This window comes from Crinia signifera, chromosome 1 (genome assembly GCF_055691185.1).
Source record: "Crinia signifera chromosome 1, ASM5569118v1, whole genome shotgun sequence".
Lineage (NCBI taxonomy): Eukaryota > Metazoa > Chordata > Amphibia > Anura > Myobatrachidae > Crinia > Crinia signifera.
The window spans coordinates 394,226,411-394,242,564 of record NC_139217.1 but is presented as its reverse complement, the minus strand read 5'-3'; the positions used below and the strand labels follow the sequence as shown (position 1 = coordinate 394,242,564).

General features: G+C 45.2%; 1 protein-coding gene across 2 annotated transcripts in view; it reads right to left on the bottom strand.

The window, feature by feature from the left end:
• Positions 1-12,804, bottom strand: part of DTWD2 (DTW motif tRNA-uridine aminocarboxypropyltransferase 2) — a 249,370-nt gene extending 236,566 nt beyond the window's left edge. Inside the window, exons 1-2 of one of the 2 annotated variants that reach the window (XM_083158436.1) lie at positions 12,647-12,804; positions 10,067-10,383 (exon numbers count right to left, since the gene is read on the bottom strand). In XM_083158436.1, coding sequence (XP_083014562.1) covers positions 10,067-10,350 — 284 coding nt within the window. In that variant the 5' untranslated portion in view covers positions 10,351-10,383; positions 12,647-12,804. Of the gene's footprint in view, positions 1-10,066; positions 10,384-12,055; positions 12,149-12,646 lie in introns of those variants that run through there. The other variant, XM_083158437.1, reaches the window with a different exon arrangement.
• Between the last annotated feature and the right edge of the window lie 3,350 nt (positions 12,805-16,154).

Genomic DNA, 16,154 nt, shown 5'->3' with positions numbered 1-16,154 from the left:
CCAAAAGAGAGCAGATGGAAAGCTGTAGCACTTGTCGTTTCGCTGGGTCCTTTGGAAGACCCGTGCAAAAATAACACTGAGGAGGGGGGAACCGGAATGTCAGGGCCTAGCCCCTGGATACCACCTCCCTGACCTGTTTAGCCACTGGACGTCTGGTAGCCCAGGGCTGCTTGGTGCAGGGCTTGGCTCCCTTAGTGGATGAGGAAAATCTAGAGGAAGGACTAGTGCCGTCGGACAAACCTCTCTCCACTCAGACACTGCCTTGGCCACCCATGACGCGGCAAGCGTGGTACACCCAATGGCCCCTGCCTGTGAAAAGCAGTCCTGAGGAAATTCTCAGAGGGGTCCTTCAAAGATGAAGAATCCGAAATGGGCAGTACTGAAGCGCGAGCTAATCGTGCAACATGATCATCCGCCAGGGGAGGATTTTCCCACTTAGCCCTCTCTGTGGGAGGAACAGGTTTAAAAGTAGTAAGTCGCTTGGAAAGCTGGAACTTTCTAAACGGTTGAGACCACGCAGTCTCCAATAAATCCTCCATGAGGGCCGAAGGCGGGAGCTGGGCCGATACTTTCTTAAGACGCTTAAAAAGCAGGTCTTTACTTTTAGGGGCAGGAGCCTCATCCTCCCTCTGGAGGACTGCCTTAACCTCCTGCATCAGAGACTCTACCTCCGCTGAGGACAAAGTGTCATCGGCCCCTGCGGATTCCGCCACTGAGCTGGAATCCGAATCGGAACGCGGAGAACCCGCATCGGGACTCTGCTGCCTACACTGCCTCCTGGAATCCCTGCCCGCCCGAGTAGCCGTCAACCCCTGCACAGATTGAGCAAAGGATTGCCACCAAGGGGGCTCTACATAAGCAGGAGCTGCCCCAACACTGGTGCTGGCCACTGCCACAGGGGGCATGGGCACAGGGGGCAGGGGCGCAGGAGGTAAGGAGTTGACAAGCGGTCAATATGTCAATACCTGAGTCAAGGTCGAAGCCCAGGCCGGTTCCTGCTGTGAAGGCAGCAGAAGATCTGCTTCAAGGGCCAAACACCTGGAACAGATATCCTCCTCCTGCCGAGAGAGTATGTCCACACATACCCTACAGGTACGCTGCATAGGAGATGGAGTCTCCTTGCCAGGTTTCGCCTTAGGCATACTGTCCATGATAAAAGACAAAAAACACCAGCAGTTACAACACTGACACCCAAGCAACACACTTGCAGCCTTACCCACAAAGCTTTAGCAAAGCCATTTGGTATGGGCAGATAAACTCAACAATTCAGCAAGCTGAAAGGGAGACACCGTATATGCAAAGCCAATACTATGAATGGTGACAGTGTTTCAAACTTTCATCTCTTCAATGATATTGGAAGGAAGACAGCATCAGAGTACCAGCCGCAGGAGAGGATAAATACCACAAACACCAGGCTCCAGAAGCAGGGTGTGGGGGAGACTCCCAGCAGCCTCCATCTCTAAACCCAGCAAGTGCCAGAATGGCTGCTGATTAGGACCTTAATGAGGAGCTGGGACAGGATTGTGGGAGGAAATCGGAGTACCCGGAGGAAACCCACTCAAGTACGGGGAGAATATACAAACTCCGCACAGTTAGGACCATGGTGGGAATCAAACCCAGGACCTCAGTGCTGTGAGGCAGTAATGCTAACCATTACACCCTCCGTACTCCTACAGCACCTGGTGTTCCTATGTGGTCACCCACTCAAGTACTTACCAGGCCCAATATACAGCATTAGCTGTAGATCCCAGGCTGTCTTCAAGCTTCCAATGATATTGGAAATAAGACATCCGCAAAACTCAACAATCCAGCCAGCAGCAGGAGAGGAGAAATACCACACACACACCAGGCTCCAGGAGCAGGGTGTGGGGGAGAATCCCAGCAGCCTCCGTCTCTAAACTCAGCAAGTGCCAGAATGGCTGCTGATTAGGACCTTAATGAGGAGCTGGGACACCTGGGGCAATCCTACATCACCTGGTGTTCCTATGTGGTCACCCACTCAAGTACTAACCAGGCCCAATATACAGCATTAGCTGTAGATCCCAGGTTGTCTTTAAGCTTCCAATGATATTGGAAAGAAGACATCAGCAGAGCTCAACAATCCAGCCCGCAGCAGGAGAGGAGAAATACTACACACACACCAGGCTTCCAGGAGCAGGGTGTGGGGGAGAATCCCAGCAGCCTCCGTCTCTAAACCCAGCAAGTGCCAGAATGGCTGCTGATTAGGACCTTAACGAGGAGCTGGGACACCTGGGGCAATCAGAGAGCAAGCCTCAGCACTTCCCCAGGGGTGGGGGAGGGACTAACCTACAGCACCTGGTGTTCCTATGTGGTCTCCCACTCAAGTACTAACCAGGCCCAATATACAACATTTCCAAGGTGTATGGCTGTAGGTTCCCAGGCTGTCTAACCTCCCCCTCAGGCATCAACCCCCGGGACATAGCCTGACTAATTGTCCCTGGTGATCTAGTGGAAAGGTGGAGCAGTCCAGACCCCCACTGCCTGCCCCCCCGCTGACTTCCATACAAACGGGGGGGGATCGCTGCTAGACGCGGCTCCCTGCAAGCAGGGAACCGCCGCTTACCTGCCCGGGGACGGAGTGCAGCATGCGGGAGCCTCCGAGAGAGGGTCCCGCGACGGAAGTCCCCAGCCCAGTCGCCAGCGCTGCCATCGCCGCCGCCGAGTGATGGAGCTGCGCTGCCGGTGAATCACTAAAAGAGCACCCGCCGCAGCAGCTCTAACCCATGGCTGTTCTAACAGCCGCGATAATGGTGCTGCTCTCTCCTTGGCACCAAAGAAAAAACTGGTGACCCAGGGTCAGGGGGCGGGTTATGAGGGAGAAGGGAGGCAGGGAGCATGCTGGGTACATTTTGGTAACCCTTTGGTGCACGCTCTGCTACCTCACCTCTCATACCCAGCGTGAACTCCTGTGCCCCCTAGTGGACGAAAAAGAAATATTTTTATTGATGCATTATAGATAATGCAAAGAACATAAGATAATAAAGCAGGATGGTAGAGAGAGAGAGAGTACTACAGTACTTTACACAATGCATAAAAGTACGGAATTGAGCAGTGTAAAGCAGGTTACATACAGTAATTATTCTGCATGGATTCCAAAAAGTGAAAAGAAATCATTAAATTAAACGGAAAAGTCAAGAAGTTAAACCAATCATGTAAAAAAATAAAAAGGAGTTTTAAAAAAATAAAAAAAGAGTAAATTAAAAATGCAACCCCCCACTTTACTCTGGCAGGAAACCCCACAACACCCACCACTCATATGGCACTTTAGTCACGTGTAATAAGAGGATCATTACCTTGTGTAATAGGTAACAATAGGCCTGGCTTAGACAGTAGTAAATTCTCATCTCAGTGTACAGTGTGGATATATACAACCTGTGGTGGCGGATGCCCCTTCCATCTTGAAGGGTTTTTTTTGGAGAGTGACCAAAAAAAAAAAAAAATTGGGGCAAAAAAATCAGGGTAAATATCTTTTGTTCACCCTTAATAGAATAATGCACACCTGTGTCTTCTAATGTCTTTTTTTCCAAAATATAGAATTTCGGGTCATTGGCTAAGGTGAGCAGAAGCGCGAGAGGAGAACGCAGGAGGGTTGCACAAAACTTATCCAAGGGAGCATCACAGATGCCACATGGTAATATTTTTTTTAATTGCCTGTCTGTGTAATAACTGCACTTTATTATGAACCATATTAAAGGTCAAATAAGAATGCAAGTTGAAATTTGGAAATGTAAGGTTTAAAAGCACTTTAATTACATATGCAATGTTACGCAGTCATTTACAGATAACACACTTTATGAGTCTTCCGATTTATAACAATGACACCCAGGGGAGGGGTTGATAATCACACCAATCTGAAAGTGGGATGGAGGCGGCGTGGAGTGGGGTGGCGCTGACCTGTTCGCTAGGCTGCGATTATAAGAAGATTAGAAAACAGGTCTGAATCAAGCCCCTATGTACAGTAGTAGATATCAAATGAGACGAACATGTATGTGAAAATCCAGAAAAAGAAAAAAAGCATTTCCTAATAGCAAAACTTTGGCAAGGCATGATGGGGCTTGTAGTTTCAAAACAGCTGGAGGGCAATAGTTTGGCCATGCCTGGCCATTGTACTTGTAATTTGTGCTGTAGTAACAGAAGGTGATGCCGTTATAGATAATAGAATACCCAAGCAGACAGCTCTGGTATATATTAGTGTCCATACAGAAAGAAAGTCCAAGCACACACATATTGCAAGGTTTGCAAATCTGTGCCGAACAGTCAGCTCTAAACATAAACATATGAACTCACCCGAGTAAAATATTGTATATTTTCTGTTGCTTTTTGCTTAAACATTTTCATTTTTAATATTTTTTCTAGTTCATGGTATTAAGTTTAGCACTTTTAAGGAATAAAGAAAAGAAAAGGACATGAGAGAAGTATTTATATTACAGGATGGTTCAAGCCTGTGGTGTATCTTTGAGTACAACGGCTCAGTCACAGAAAGAAGAACGAATGCATGTTCTGAGGCATACTGTTTAGTGGATGAATGCATTTCACATTACTGATATAGGATTGTTGGTTTATCTCACCAAGTCTGGAACAGCTGATAAATAATAATAAATATATATATATATGTTTTGTGAAACAACCTTTAAAAGTGTCAGAAAAGTCTGCTGTAAGCTTTCCAGGTATTGCCTTATTTTATTTTGCTATAAAGAACTGTCCTGTTTAATTGAGATTTTCATAACAAACGATAGACAGGCAAATTCAATGGGGAACAAACATCTGTCCAATCTGTTTTATAGGAAGCAAAAAAAAAAATGGGCTGTATCTTGTTAAACACATCATTACCCAGTTTTATTTTCACTTCAGCAGAGGCACCACTGGCCATTATCATGTTCCATACTCGATGTTGCCTTTAGTACATCTTTTATGGGGTGTACGGTGAAAAGAGGTTGAATAAATGCACCAGAACACCAAGTAAAATTTTGCACAAAAAAAGAAAACCCTCTCAGATATACATTGTGAAGCCTGGGTTATACCTGTGGCTGCTCAGTTCTGTATCCTCATAAAAAAAGCATGAGGGACAGTCAGATAATAGCCCAATCATACACTGCTGGGAGTAACACAAAGGGGCTTAAACACAATTATTAAAGTGTTTAGTATACCAGCAGAATATGTCTGAAAATATCACTTTATCTCAAATATTCTACATTGATTAAAGTTCCAGAGTCCTGTAAACTTGTCTGAAGGCGAGAACACGCTATAACATTCTCAGGGTGACCTAAAACCATACCTGCCAACTCTTGTATTAGCCGGGTCGGGATCGGGTCTGCATTCTGTATTTTTATTCATACAGAATTATACAAAAGAAAAACCCTTTGTTATTTGTACTCGTAATAGGTATAGTATTCCTTCGCAAAGGGATTGATGAATTAACTTTTGTAACTGTTGCAAAAAACGGACAGGTTTTCAGTGTTTTTAGAAATTTAGAGTTCTTTAATAACTTGTATCCATTTGTTTGCCACAGTTCATTGTCAGATTTGTTATATGCAACAGTGCTGCTTGTATATAAGTTTGCACTATATAACAGAGCCTCAGTATATTAGATTTTTATCGCCTAAGCCAGTGGTTTCCAACCTGTGCGCCTAGGCTCCCTGGTGTGCCTCGGAGCACTTGCAGGGGTGCCTCAGGTTGGTGGTCCAGAACCAATTCAAATAGTTTTTGGTCAATGCAATGGGCAAAATCAGTGCTTGTGGCTTTCAGTTATAAAATATGTGGATAAACAGAAGTGAAGTGAAGTATAACATTTAAGCACAACTTATTTAATTTCATTATTATTATTTTTTTTTCTTGGTAACAAACTTTTGGCCTAGGGGTGCCCTGAAAAATACTCTGATACTCTAGGGCAGTGGTCTCCAACCTTTTTTGGGTCGGGAGCTACTCGCGACAAAATAAACCGCCCGAAGAGCTACTAAAGTAAAAAAAAATAAAAAATCTGCATAATATCCCAAAAAATGCCCTTTACACATAATGCCACAAACTGTAATGCCCCTGACACATTATGCCACACACTGCAATGCCCCAAAACATACCTCCCAACAGAGGAGGTTCAGCTACTACCGTGGAACTCCTGCGAGGCTACATCCCCCATTTTTTCCACACACACACACACACGATGCCCATTATACATATGCCCAACAACGTGATACTCCGTTATACAAATGCCCCACACCGTGATGCACCACTATACATATGCCACACCATGATACTCCATTATACATATGCCACACACCGTGATGCACCATTATACATATGCCACACACCGTGATGCACCATTATACATATGCCACACACCGTGATGCACCATTATACATATGCCACACACCGTGATACTCCATTATACATATGCCACACACCGTGATGCACCATTATACATATGCCACACCGTGATACTCCATTATACATATGCCACACACTGTGATGCTCCATTATACATATGCCACACACCGTGATGCACCATTATACATATGCCACACACCGTGATGCTCCATTATACATATGCCACACACCGTGATGCTCCATTATACATATGCCACACACCGTGATGCCGATTATGCCTATGACCCACAACGTGAAGCTCCTTTATACATATGCCCCACACCTTAATGCTCATTAAACATGTGCCACACAAATGATGCCCATTACACATATTGCACACAATGTCCCACAGTAAGGCTTCTAATAAAAAAATGTAAATTACCTGCTTGCTGTCAGGGGTTCATTTTTGTTGCCAGGGGTTAATGCTCATTGACAAGGGGGTCACTGCTTGCCCCCTCCACTATGCCCGTCTTCACATGGGCATAATAAATTAGTCATTGCTGCTGGTGCGTTCGGAGCTCAGCTCCATCATCACCCTGCTGGCAATTGGAGTCCGTCCGTTCTTCCCCCCACACCATGCTAGAAGTCATATTTGACTTCTAGCCTATGACTGGGAACACAGAGCTGCGCTGCTGCAGCGTTACCCGGAAGTGCCGGGAGCGCTTAGCGCAGTGCTCCCTGTCAGACGCTAGAGGTCAAATATGACTTCTAGCGCCTGCTGTCTCCTCTGGTCCCCGTAACAAGGAGGACTACAGCGGGGGAAGGTGACGGCGGCTGTAGCGGGGCAAGGCGGTGGCTATAGCAGCGGCTATAGTGCCGCAAGCCAGCGGCAACAGCGGGCGGGCGGACCGGGCAGGCAGCAGTGGTCGAGCCACCCGTTTCGCTCAGGCAAGCTACCGGTAGCTCGCGAGCGATGGGTTGGCAACCACTGCTCTAGGGCAGTGTTTTTCAACCACTGTGCCGTGGCACACTAGTGTGCTTTGAGCTGTTCTCAAGTGTGCCCCCAGATCTAGAGATGCCCAAACCAGTTTACAGTCAACACCATTTCAACTGTTATTTACTGGTCTCTTCTTTTCATGTAAAGGGCCAATGTATTTTATTTTTGTTATCTGTGGGGGACAGTGTGATTTTTTTTTTATATGGAGGCCATTATGGGTTTTTTTTTCCTGTGGGGGGCCAATGTGTTTTGCCCTGTGGTGATCTCATGGTGTGCCTTGGCAATGTTATATCTATCTATTTTATAACTATCTATCTATCTATCTATCTATATATATATACATATACACACACACACACACAATATGTGTTGATTTCAGGCTTTCTTTCTCGTTTAAATGTGACCTGAATTTGTATTTTTGTCACAATATAAATTGGAGGTGGAAGGCAGGTAACTTTTATTTATTTATTTATATAAATGCTTGCAGGTATAATGGCTTATCTCAGACAATAATTTGAAGTAGCTGTCCCTTAAAACACTATCTTTGTCTCTCTCACTGGCACAGGTATAGCGTGAGTTAACAGATGCTTTTATCCCTTATATCACTATTCACTTTCATTTTTATTAGTGGATATTAGGCAGTCCTATGCTGTCACCACTTGTGTTATTAGCAGATCTGTATGGTCACAGCCTATAAATATATCAATCAGTATGCTGTCTGCAGGGCTGTGGAGTCGGTAGATAAATGGTCCGACTCCGACTCCTCTGTATTAATATGCAAATGTATTTGATACATTCCTTGAAGGAAAGAAAGGCAACATACATATTATTACTACAGAAACTAGAGGCTGGGAAGCCAACAGTCTACTGTATTGAATAGTTTAAGCAAAGGACAAACACAATGTTTGTCCGCTGGTTTGCTTGCTCGTCACCGTTCAATTCACGGACACAAGGAACGATTTCTTTACCGAATTGTTACGACGAAAAATGGTGCCTGTACATCAATATGAACCAGCGTAAGGAATGGCTTAGCCAAGGTAAACAAACAACCCCGCGCATGAAACAAGATCTTCATCCGAGTAAAAAGATGTTGTGCGTATGGTGGGAGAGCTTGGTTGAATGAATTTTTCGAGTCTACACCAGGTGATTTCTACCAACGAGGTATTGAAAACCTTATTGAACGTTGGAAATAAGTTGTAAACTACAAGGGAGAATACATTTAGAAGTATTGGTGCTCTGAATTGTGCGTTGCGTGCCATATAGTGAAGCACATGAAAAGCATGCTTTTTCACGGTCACTTAACGTGTTCGTTTTGCGGTTACGTGAGGCACTGCGTGCATTGGTCTTTATTCTTACAGTAGAGAAGTCATTAATTATAATTTTCGGAGTTGCATTGTTCGGTGCATTGTTTGCCGACTTCGACCCCAGGTACTCAAAATTTACTCCGACTCCACAGCCCTGGCTGTCTGGGGTATTATTATTATAAACATTTCTATTTGTCCCACTTGGCGGCTTCTATAGATAGCCACTATTAAAGATTAGCACATAGGTTTTCATCAGTGATTGGATGGCTGTTAGAATCTTTTGCCATCAGACAGCCGGCCGGACAGACCGCAAGTGTGGCAGCTTCTGCCGCTTCACTGAGCGATCGTCCACGCTGTCTGTGTACCCGCAAGTAGCTGCACAGATTTTCTAACTGGGCAGCCCTGAAGAAAAAAAAATGTGAAACGTGTGTCGGCAACGGCGCTATGTGTGTTTAAATATAAATGTCATGTAAACTATGTTAATATGATGTGTCTTAGCAACCCTAGAAAATTGCAAAAAATGATTAGTAACAGGCTCCAGTGGCAACCTAAGCCATAGAGAACACAGTTAGAAAATCTGTGCAGCTACTTGACCCTTAACTGCCAGACTCTAACCCTGCCCTGCCTCTGTGCCTGCTCTGCCTCCGCTGCTCACCTTCCACTTTGGGGCCTCAGAATTGCCGCACACTCCCTGGGTGAGTTGGAGATTGCTGGGCAGCAGAGAGCAGACCTGGCGGGCTTCATCTGCGCTGGCTCACCCACATATTCGCACCATAAGATGCACACACTTTCCCCCCACTTTTTTTGGGGAGAAAAAGTGCGTCTTATGGTCCAAAAAATACGGTAATCCCTTCTTTCTATTTAGTGCGCCAACAAAGAGACAATCTTTCCCTTTCCTCTTTTTGTTACAAACTGTCGAGTTGCCTTGTATTCATTTTGCTCACCTGTCGGTTTTTAACTCGACAGTCAAGTCTTTCACCTAAGTTTGAACCATAATGCCTTCTGTTGAGTTTGAACCAATGTGGTGAAAAATAGGCAACCCTAACTTGCCTTTCTGTCTCGATAGAGCCTATATAAATCCCTATTTATAGCTGTGGGGGAACCAGAATGGGATTGAATATTCAAAAGCAATAGGACTACTTTTTCTGTCGAAAAGGAACTCGACAAAACCAAGATATTGACAGAGATTGAATACCCCCCCTAAGGCTCTTAAAAGATGCAGAAACTTATTTAATTTGTCTTTAGGAGACGTTGATATAAGATTATGCATATTCTAAGAGCCTTATTCTGCTGAGTGCCACCTGCAACCTATATATATAATGCAATTACAGCTTTCCTGTATGCCTGGTAATTGTGCTTTACTATTACTCACTTTTCAAACACATGTACACTTAACAGCCGACAAATATCTAATAACTTCAATATTCTCAAATAACTGTCTCACCTGCAACGTGCACACAAGACCCTGCGGGCTATGCTGTTCTCCACAGGAAGGGCAGATAGTCCCCGAAAAGCACCTTCTTCATCTGATAAAGCCTCACTGGCCTCATCTGTACTGTATGATTCCCTGAGAGTATCTTCCCTTGTCACGGGAACCAGGCTTGGCTGTTCTAACTGTTTCAGGTTTTCTGGATCATGAATATAAGAGCCACAATGGGGAGGAGCTGGACCTTGAAGAACTGGTTCATATTCAATGGATACTCTGCTTTGTGCTGCATCTGATGCCATAGTTTCGACACTGAAGTCCAAACCGCCTGCTTCCTGCAAGGAGGTATTAGAAAATAGATATAATTATCTATCTTACAAATTAATTTAAAAATTAACTGAATAATCAAATAATACTGGTAAAAAAAATTGTATTTCATTCATGCCCTGCATTGGCGATAGTCAAAAAATCTGTAATTACAAAGAGCAGAACATCAGCACTGATTTGTACATACTGTATGCCCCCAGACTTCTGCACATCAGCGTGGGCTTTAATGTGCAAAATTTAGCTCTAGGCAGACAAAAAAAAGTTGGGCATCTTTAGCATACTGACCTATATTTGCGGCATGCAGCTCCAAGAACGGGTGGACAGCTGACGTCCTGTGTGCTCGTGTACCCATTGGAATGCCAAGCAGTTTCCTGGGAATGCACAAAAAACGTTGGGCATTCCCATGCGTCATCCCCCTAAACAACTCCAGCCCGCCTCCCTGTGCGAACGCTTCGGCATATACAGAGCCAAAACATTCGTCCCCAGAGCGAACACACCGGGGACCGATCAGACGTGCACCAGGCCCTGTATTTCTTGCACAAACTTCTTTTCTTCCTATCTCAAACATAAATATTTGACGTACAGTAAAATGGGAAACGTGGCCAACATATTTCGGTCGATTTTTAGGAGACCGTTTAAATTTTTGTATGAATCTAAAGGGGGAATTGACATATAAGTGAATGGATTTTGACGGCCAAATTAGTGTGAAATCCACTGTACTTGATTCCGCTCTGCTCGCAGGGCTGCAAGTATTGGGAGCACTGCGAGCAGTTTTACGCCGTCCCTTCAATCTCCCTACCCCTGTGCATGGCTGTGAATGCATTCAAAGCTGTGCAAACAGGGTGAAAAAAAAATATCACTCACCATCTAATGATTTCCCCTCTGCTCGCAGCACTGAGTAAAGCAGGCCATACACTACTGCGATGTATCATAGCAATGTATGATTATCCGACCCTCCGCGAGCTGCCGGGGACCTTCATCGAATGCAGTCCCTTCACATGTGATGTATAGCATGTGACCCCTTTTGCCCGCCGCTGGGAGGGAGGACCCGATGGCACATCATACACATTAGAAGTGGGACTGATCTGTGGGAAATGGATGAAGTCAGCCCAAATCACTGTAGTGCCTTAAGTCTAGACTTACCCAGCGATGCAAAGGCTGGGGGAAGAAGGAGGCAATTGCGGATGTCAGCGGTCCCCCCTCCAAACGCCCAGGAAACACCTTTATTTTCCAGGGCACTCCCAGAAAATGCTGACGTTGCGCCCCTAGTAAAGGCTAGCCTTCGCATAGTCTATTTGCAAGGGGACCCCGTGCACAGCGTGCCGTGGGCATGTGTGTTCGGCAAATATGGAAGGCCTGCGAATGGGTCCGAATCAGGTCCTTTTTGGTAGCAGGATCTCCCTCAAACATGTTCGTTACCCAATTGGTTAGTGTGCACTTTATAGTGAAAGCGCTGAGAACTGGGCAGCCGCGGCCGCCGTTACCACAACTGAACTCCCACTAAAATGTAATATTTTAGTTTATGTCCACAATTATTCTTTCAATGCTTTTTTTTCCAGTGTTATCAATTATTTCAGAACAGAAATACACGTTGGGCAGAATATCAATTCAATATAACAATACAAAGATTCTGTTGACAATTAGGAAAAATAATAATTACAAAAAAAGAATAATACATACATTGTAATGGTGATGAATTAATACATTTTGTCTGCATTCGTTTCCTACCAACTGGATACATTGATTGGTGTTACATCGAAAGTACCTGTACACACAGCTGTGTTTGGCAATGAATAGTAACATAATAGAACATGCAAATAAACATTTCAGAGAAATTAAACAATAAATAAAAATAAAGGTGATCATATCATCTACAAATACAACAGTCTTCACATCAGCTGTAAAAATGCAATAGCAAACCATCATGTAAAGAAATCGACCAATTTGGCACGTCGGATGCTGGTACTTGTAGTTCTACAAATGCTGGAGCAACATAGAATGCTCACCATAACTAATCATGTCAAATATAACCATATGTATAATAGAGACTGTGCCTACAAAGCTGATTAGTATTACAGATACTGTGTAATTGCCATTATAACCGAGCTTGGGAGCACAGCACCAGGGGAAAGAGGCCATACTGGGGAGTCTTGAGGTTGTAAGATATATAAGAAGATATGACACAAGGTATAACACTTTGGTTGCAGTGTACAATACATGCACCTACTATAACCATTATACAGACAGTAGTGCTGCCCTGCATACACTCACATAGGCTTCTGTCTAGTGAGGTGAGCGCGCACTCCGCATACTGCACAGTCCTGTCCCTCCTCTCTCCCACTACTACAGCTGCCAGTGCCAGTGTCAGCTTCGTTCATGCGTTCCACGGTTCCGGTCACGTGACCTCGGCAGCTACATGTAGGCAGCGGGGACAAACTTCCTCATCTGATGTAGACCTTTGCAAATCTGAAATTGTATTTGTTCAGTCAGTTTACTTTCATTAATTAGCTCGGCCGGCGGGTGTTCTCATTGTTTATTCAATTTCTACTACTGTTTTGCATTTATATGTGATCTAACTAAGTTTCTTAATTAGATGACTGTGGCAATCCTTCTAACTTTTACATGGTAAGAATAGGGACACTCGCGCTGCCCGAAAAGTGGGCGTGGTTTATGCAAATGAGGGCGCGGTGTATGCAAATGAGGGCCGTGCCTCCGTTTTCGGCCACTGTGCCTCTTAATAGACCAGGGTTGCCGACCCTCCCGGAATTTCCGGGAGTCTCCCGAAAATCGGGTACCCTCTCCCGGCCCCCGGAAGGGTGGGCAACCCTCCCGGATTCAGGGGGGACCCCCGCTGACCCCCGGATCGCGGCATTAAAATGCCGCAATCCTCGGGTCTCAGAGGAGGGGGCGGAGCTCAAACGGCACAATCGTGTCATTTTAGCCCCGCCCCCTCCATGGAGATCCCTGAATTCGCTGTTTACCAGTATGGGGCGGGGCTTAGTGATGTCACTCGTAAGCCCCGCCCCCTGAGCGGCTGCTGAAACTCTCCTCTCCGGGCTTCTCCCGGAGAGGAGAATGTTAAAGTCGGCAACCCTGTAATAGACACTGTGCGCACAGCGTCTATTCTGTCAGATTGGGGGTAGGGATGGCCATGGATGGTTGCCATCAATGGCAAAAGTGCAACCTGACCATCGATAGTGTATTTCTACTATAGCCCCGCAGCCCCCGTGGTGTCGGGGAGGCGCTGAGAAGGTGTGGGCACGCACCGGGGGGTCTGCGAGGCTATTGTTACCGTCTGCCGCTGCCGCTTCTCCTGGCTCCTGCTGCTAATAAAAAGCAACCCACCCCCGTATGGTTAACAAACACACACAAACCCGCCGGCGCTTCTGTCGGGTCCAGGCTCCAGCTGGTAATAAAAATTGACACTCGCAAAATGGCTGCCCCCATATACAGCAGACCGTTTTTAAGGTTGCTAGAGGAGGCCGCCGCCTCCTCTAGCTTCCTCAAAAACTGTCTGCATTTGTTAACCCTACTTGGGGGCGGGGCGCTGCCCAAATCTGCGTATAGGGGGGCGCAAATTCAATAGTTACGCCACTATTTATTGGCAGTTACAAAATATTCATAAAATATCTCTAAAACTCATACACATGGGGGATTTCTGGTTAATATCTAAGCGATTTGGCTAAAGCACAAGTTGCTCAGTGTGTATGCCCCGTAGCTGTGGGGGCCACACATTGCTACAGCCGGTCTAGATCATTCAAGCATCCAGTATATCTAGTCAGATCGCTTAGCAAGAGACTGCAAATCGCCCATGTTTTAGGAAGCGATCAGAGCGATCTACATCCACCCTCCTGTAATACCAACCCATTATTTGCGTAGCACAAGTCTCTTATACTAAATGCTCAGCACAAATCTCCTGTGCAAATCTTTGCATATGGGAGAATTAGACTGTGGGAAATCTCCCACACTAAGGGCCTGATTCAGACCTGCTTGCTAGGCTGCGTACTTTCGCTGCTTAGCGAGCAGGTAAAAGCCATCCTGCCGAATGCCCCCCACCCACCTAAATCCCCTCAATAGCATGTGAGCAGATGCATTCGCATACAAATCTGCTTCATGCGGCCGCACAGAACAAAAATCATGCGGTGGTCGCTCACCAGCGAATCATTTTTTTTTTCCTTTGCAAATAAAAGTAAGGCTACACTTATTATTATTGTGGCCGGAGATGGCGGAATTCTTGTGACGTCAGAGGCCCTCCCCAAGCAGGCATCATCTATACGTCTGCATTTGCAGGGATACACCCAGCCTTTCTATTGGGGTGCCAACCGTTTTTAGTGGGCACGCCCATAAAACACTGGGTGGTCTTCTGCATCTGCCCCCTGCTCGCCCATCCTGGAGCGAACGCCCCGTGAGTGTGAAATTTGCCAAAGGCGTTTGCTCCGGGGGTTTGCGCATGCACAAACCCCAACAATCAAATGGGGTGGTGAATTCATCCTGCAGGCCTGAATCGCTCCCTAAATTGCTCAGAACACATCTCTTGCTCACATCTCCCTGTGTGTGTGTGTGTGTGTTTGTGTGTGTGTGTGTGTGTGTGTGTGCCCCGCAGAGTATTTGAAGAACATATAGTGCAAATGTAGTACCCACATGGAAACAGAAGAGGGCACACTTCAACAAGCAAACTGCTTTTGTCACACATGATTGTGCAGGAAAACTCCTTCCTTGTAAGTACAGTATGTATCACAGATATATAGTTCCTGCCTTGTGATTTCAATGGACCGCAGGCTACTGAAATACCAAAATGAGAATGAAATGCTTACAATGTTCAAATCATTTAGAATTACAAGATTGTACATTGAGCACAACCATACGTTTGATCTATCATTCGTAAATCAAATAAAAACATTACAGTGTATACTAGTGATAGAAAGTTATAGAATGCTCCTGTTTCTGAAACTGGTGCAAATCAAGTCATGCAAATAACATGAAATATTATAAATATCATAATATAATACTGCAAGAGGTAAAAAAAAATTGGTTAACAGAATAAAAAATAAATATAATAAAACCCATTACCTGTAGAGCCAAATTATATTTATTTACTGTGAGGTGGATTGCAAAAACTGTTGCTTCAGCTTAAGCCTAAAATTGAAAAAGGCAACAGCAGAGCCCCCCTTGTGATAGCCTAATGGCCTGGGGCACTTTTGCTGGATCCTGATTCGGGGACATATACAGAGTTTGCGCTACCACAGCATTGTACAGCTCCATGCAGGCCTACACCTTGCTGGTCAAGGATTCTTCCGGCAGAGTGATAATAAGACAATACCTTTGAGGGAAAGAACATCCACGGGAGAACTTCCAGTACAGTATTTTATTTCTATTGTAGCAAGCATGCCACAGGTGTAATCGGCAACTTTGATGATTCAGAAATTTTAATTACATTTTGTTAAACAAAATAATTTTATGATTTATTTTCTGTCTCTGTTTATATTGTGCGTTAATTTCAGAGAACATTGAAATGAGATGTATTCATAATACTGATGCCGGCATCCTGCCAGAAAAGGATGCAGGCACTGGAATCCCGACTGCTGGGATGCTCAAAGGTGAGTAATGCTGCATTCTCATTGCCACCCCTGCAAAATCCCAGGTTTTTGTTCCCGTGTTTTTGGAGGGGCAAAGCGCATCTCAGCTGTACAGACCCCATTCATACTGCACCTTAGACCTGGGAAATTCCCATGTCTGCCCCTTTCACACTGCTTTCCCTGGTCTGCCTGCAGGGGCGGGC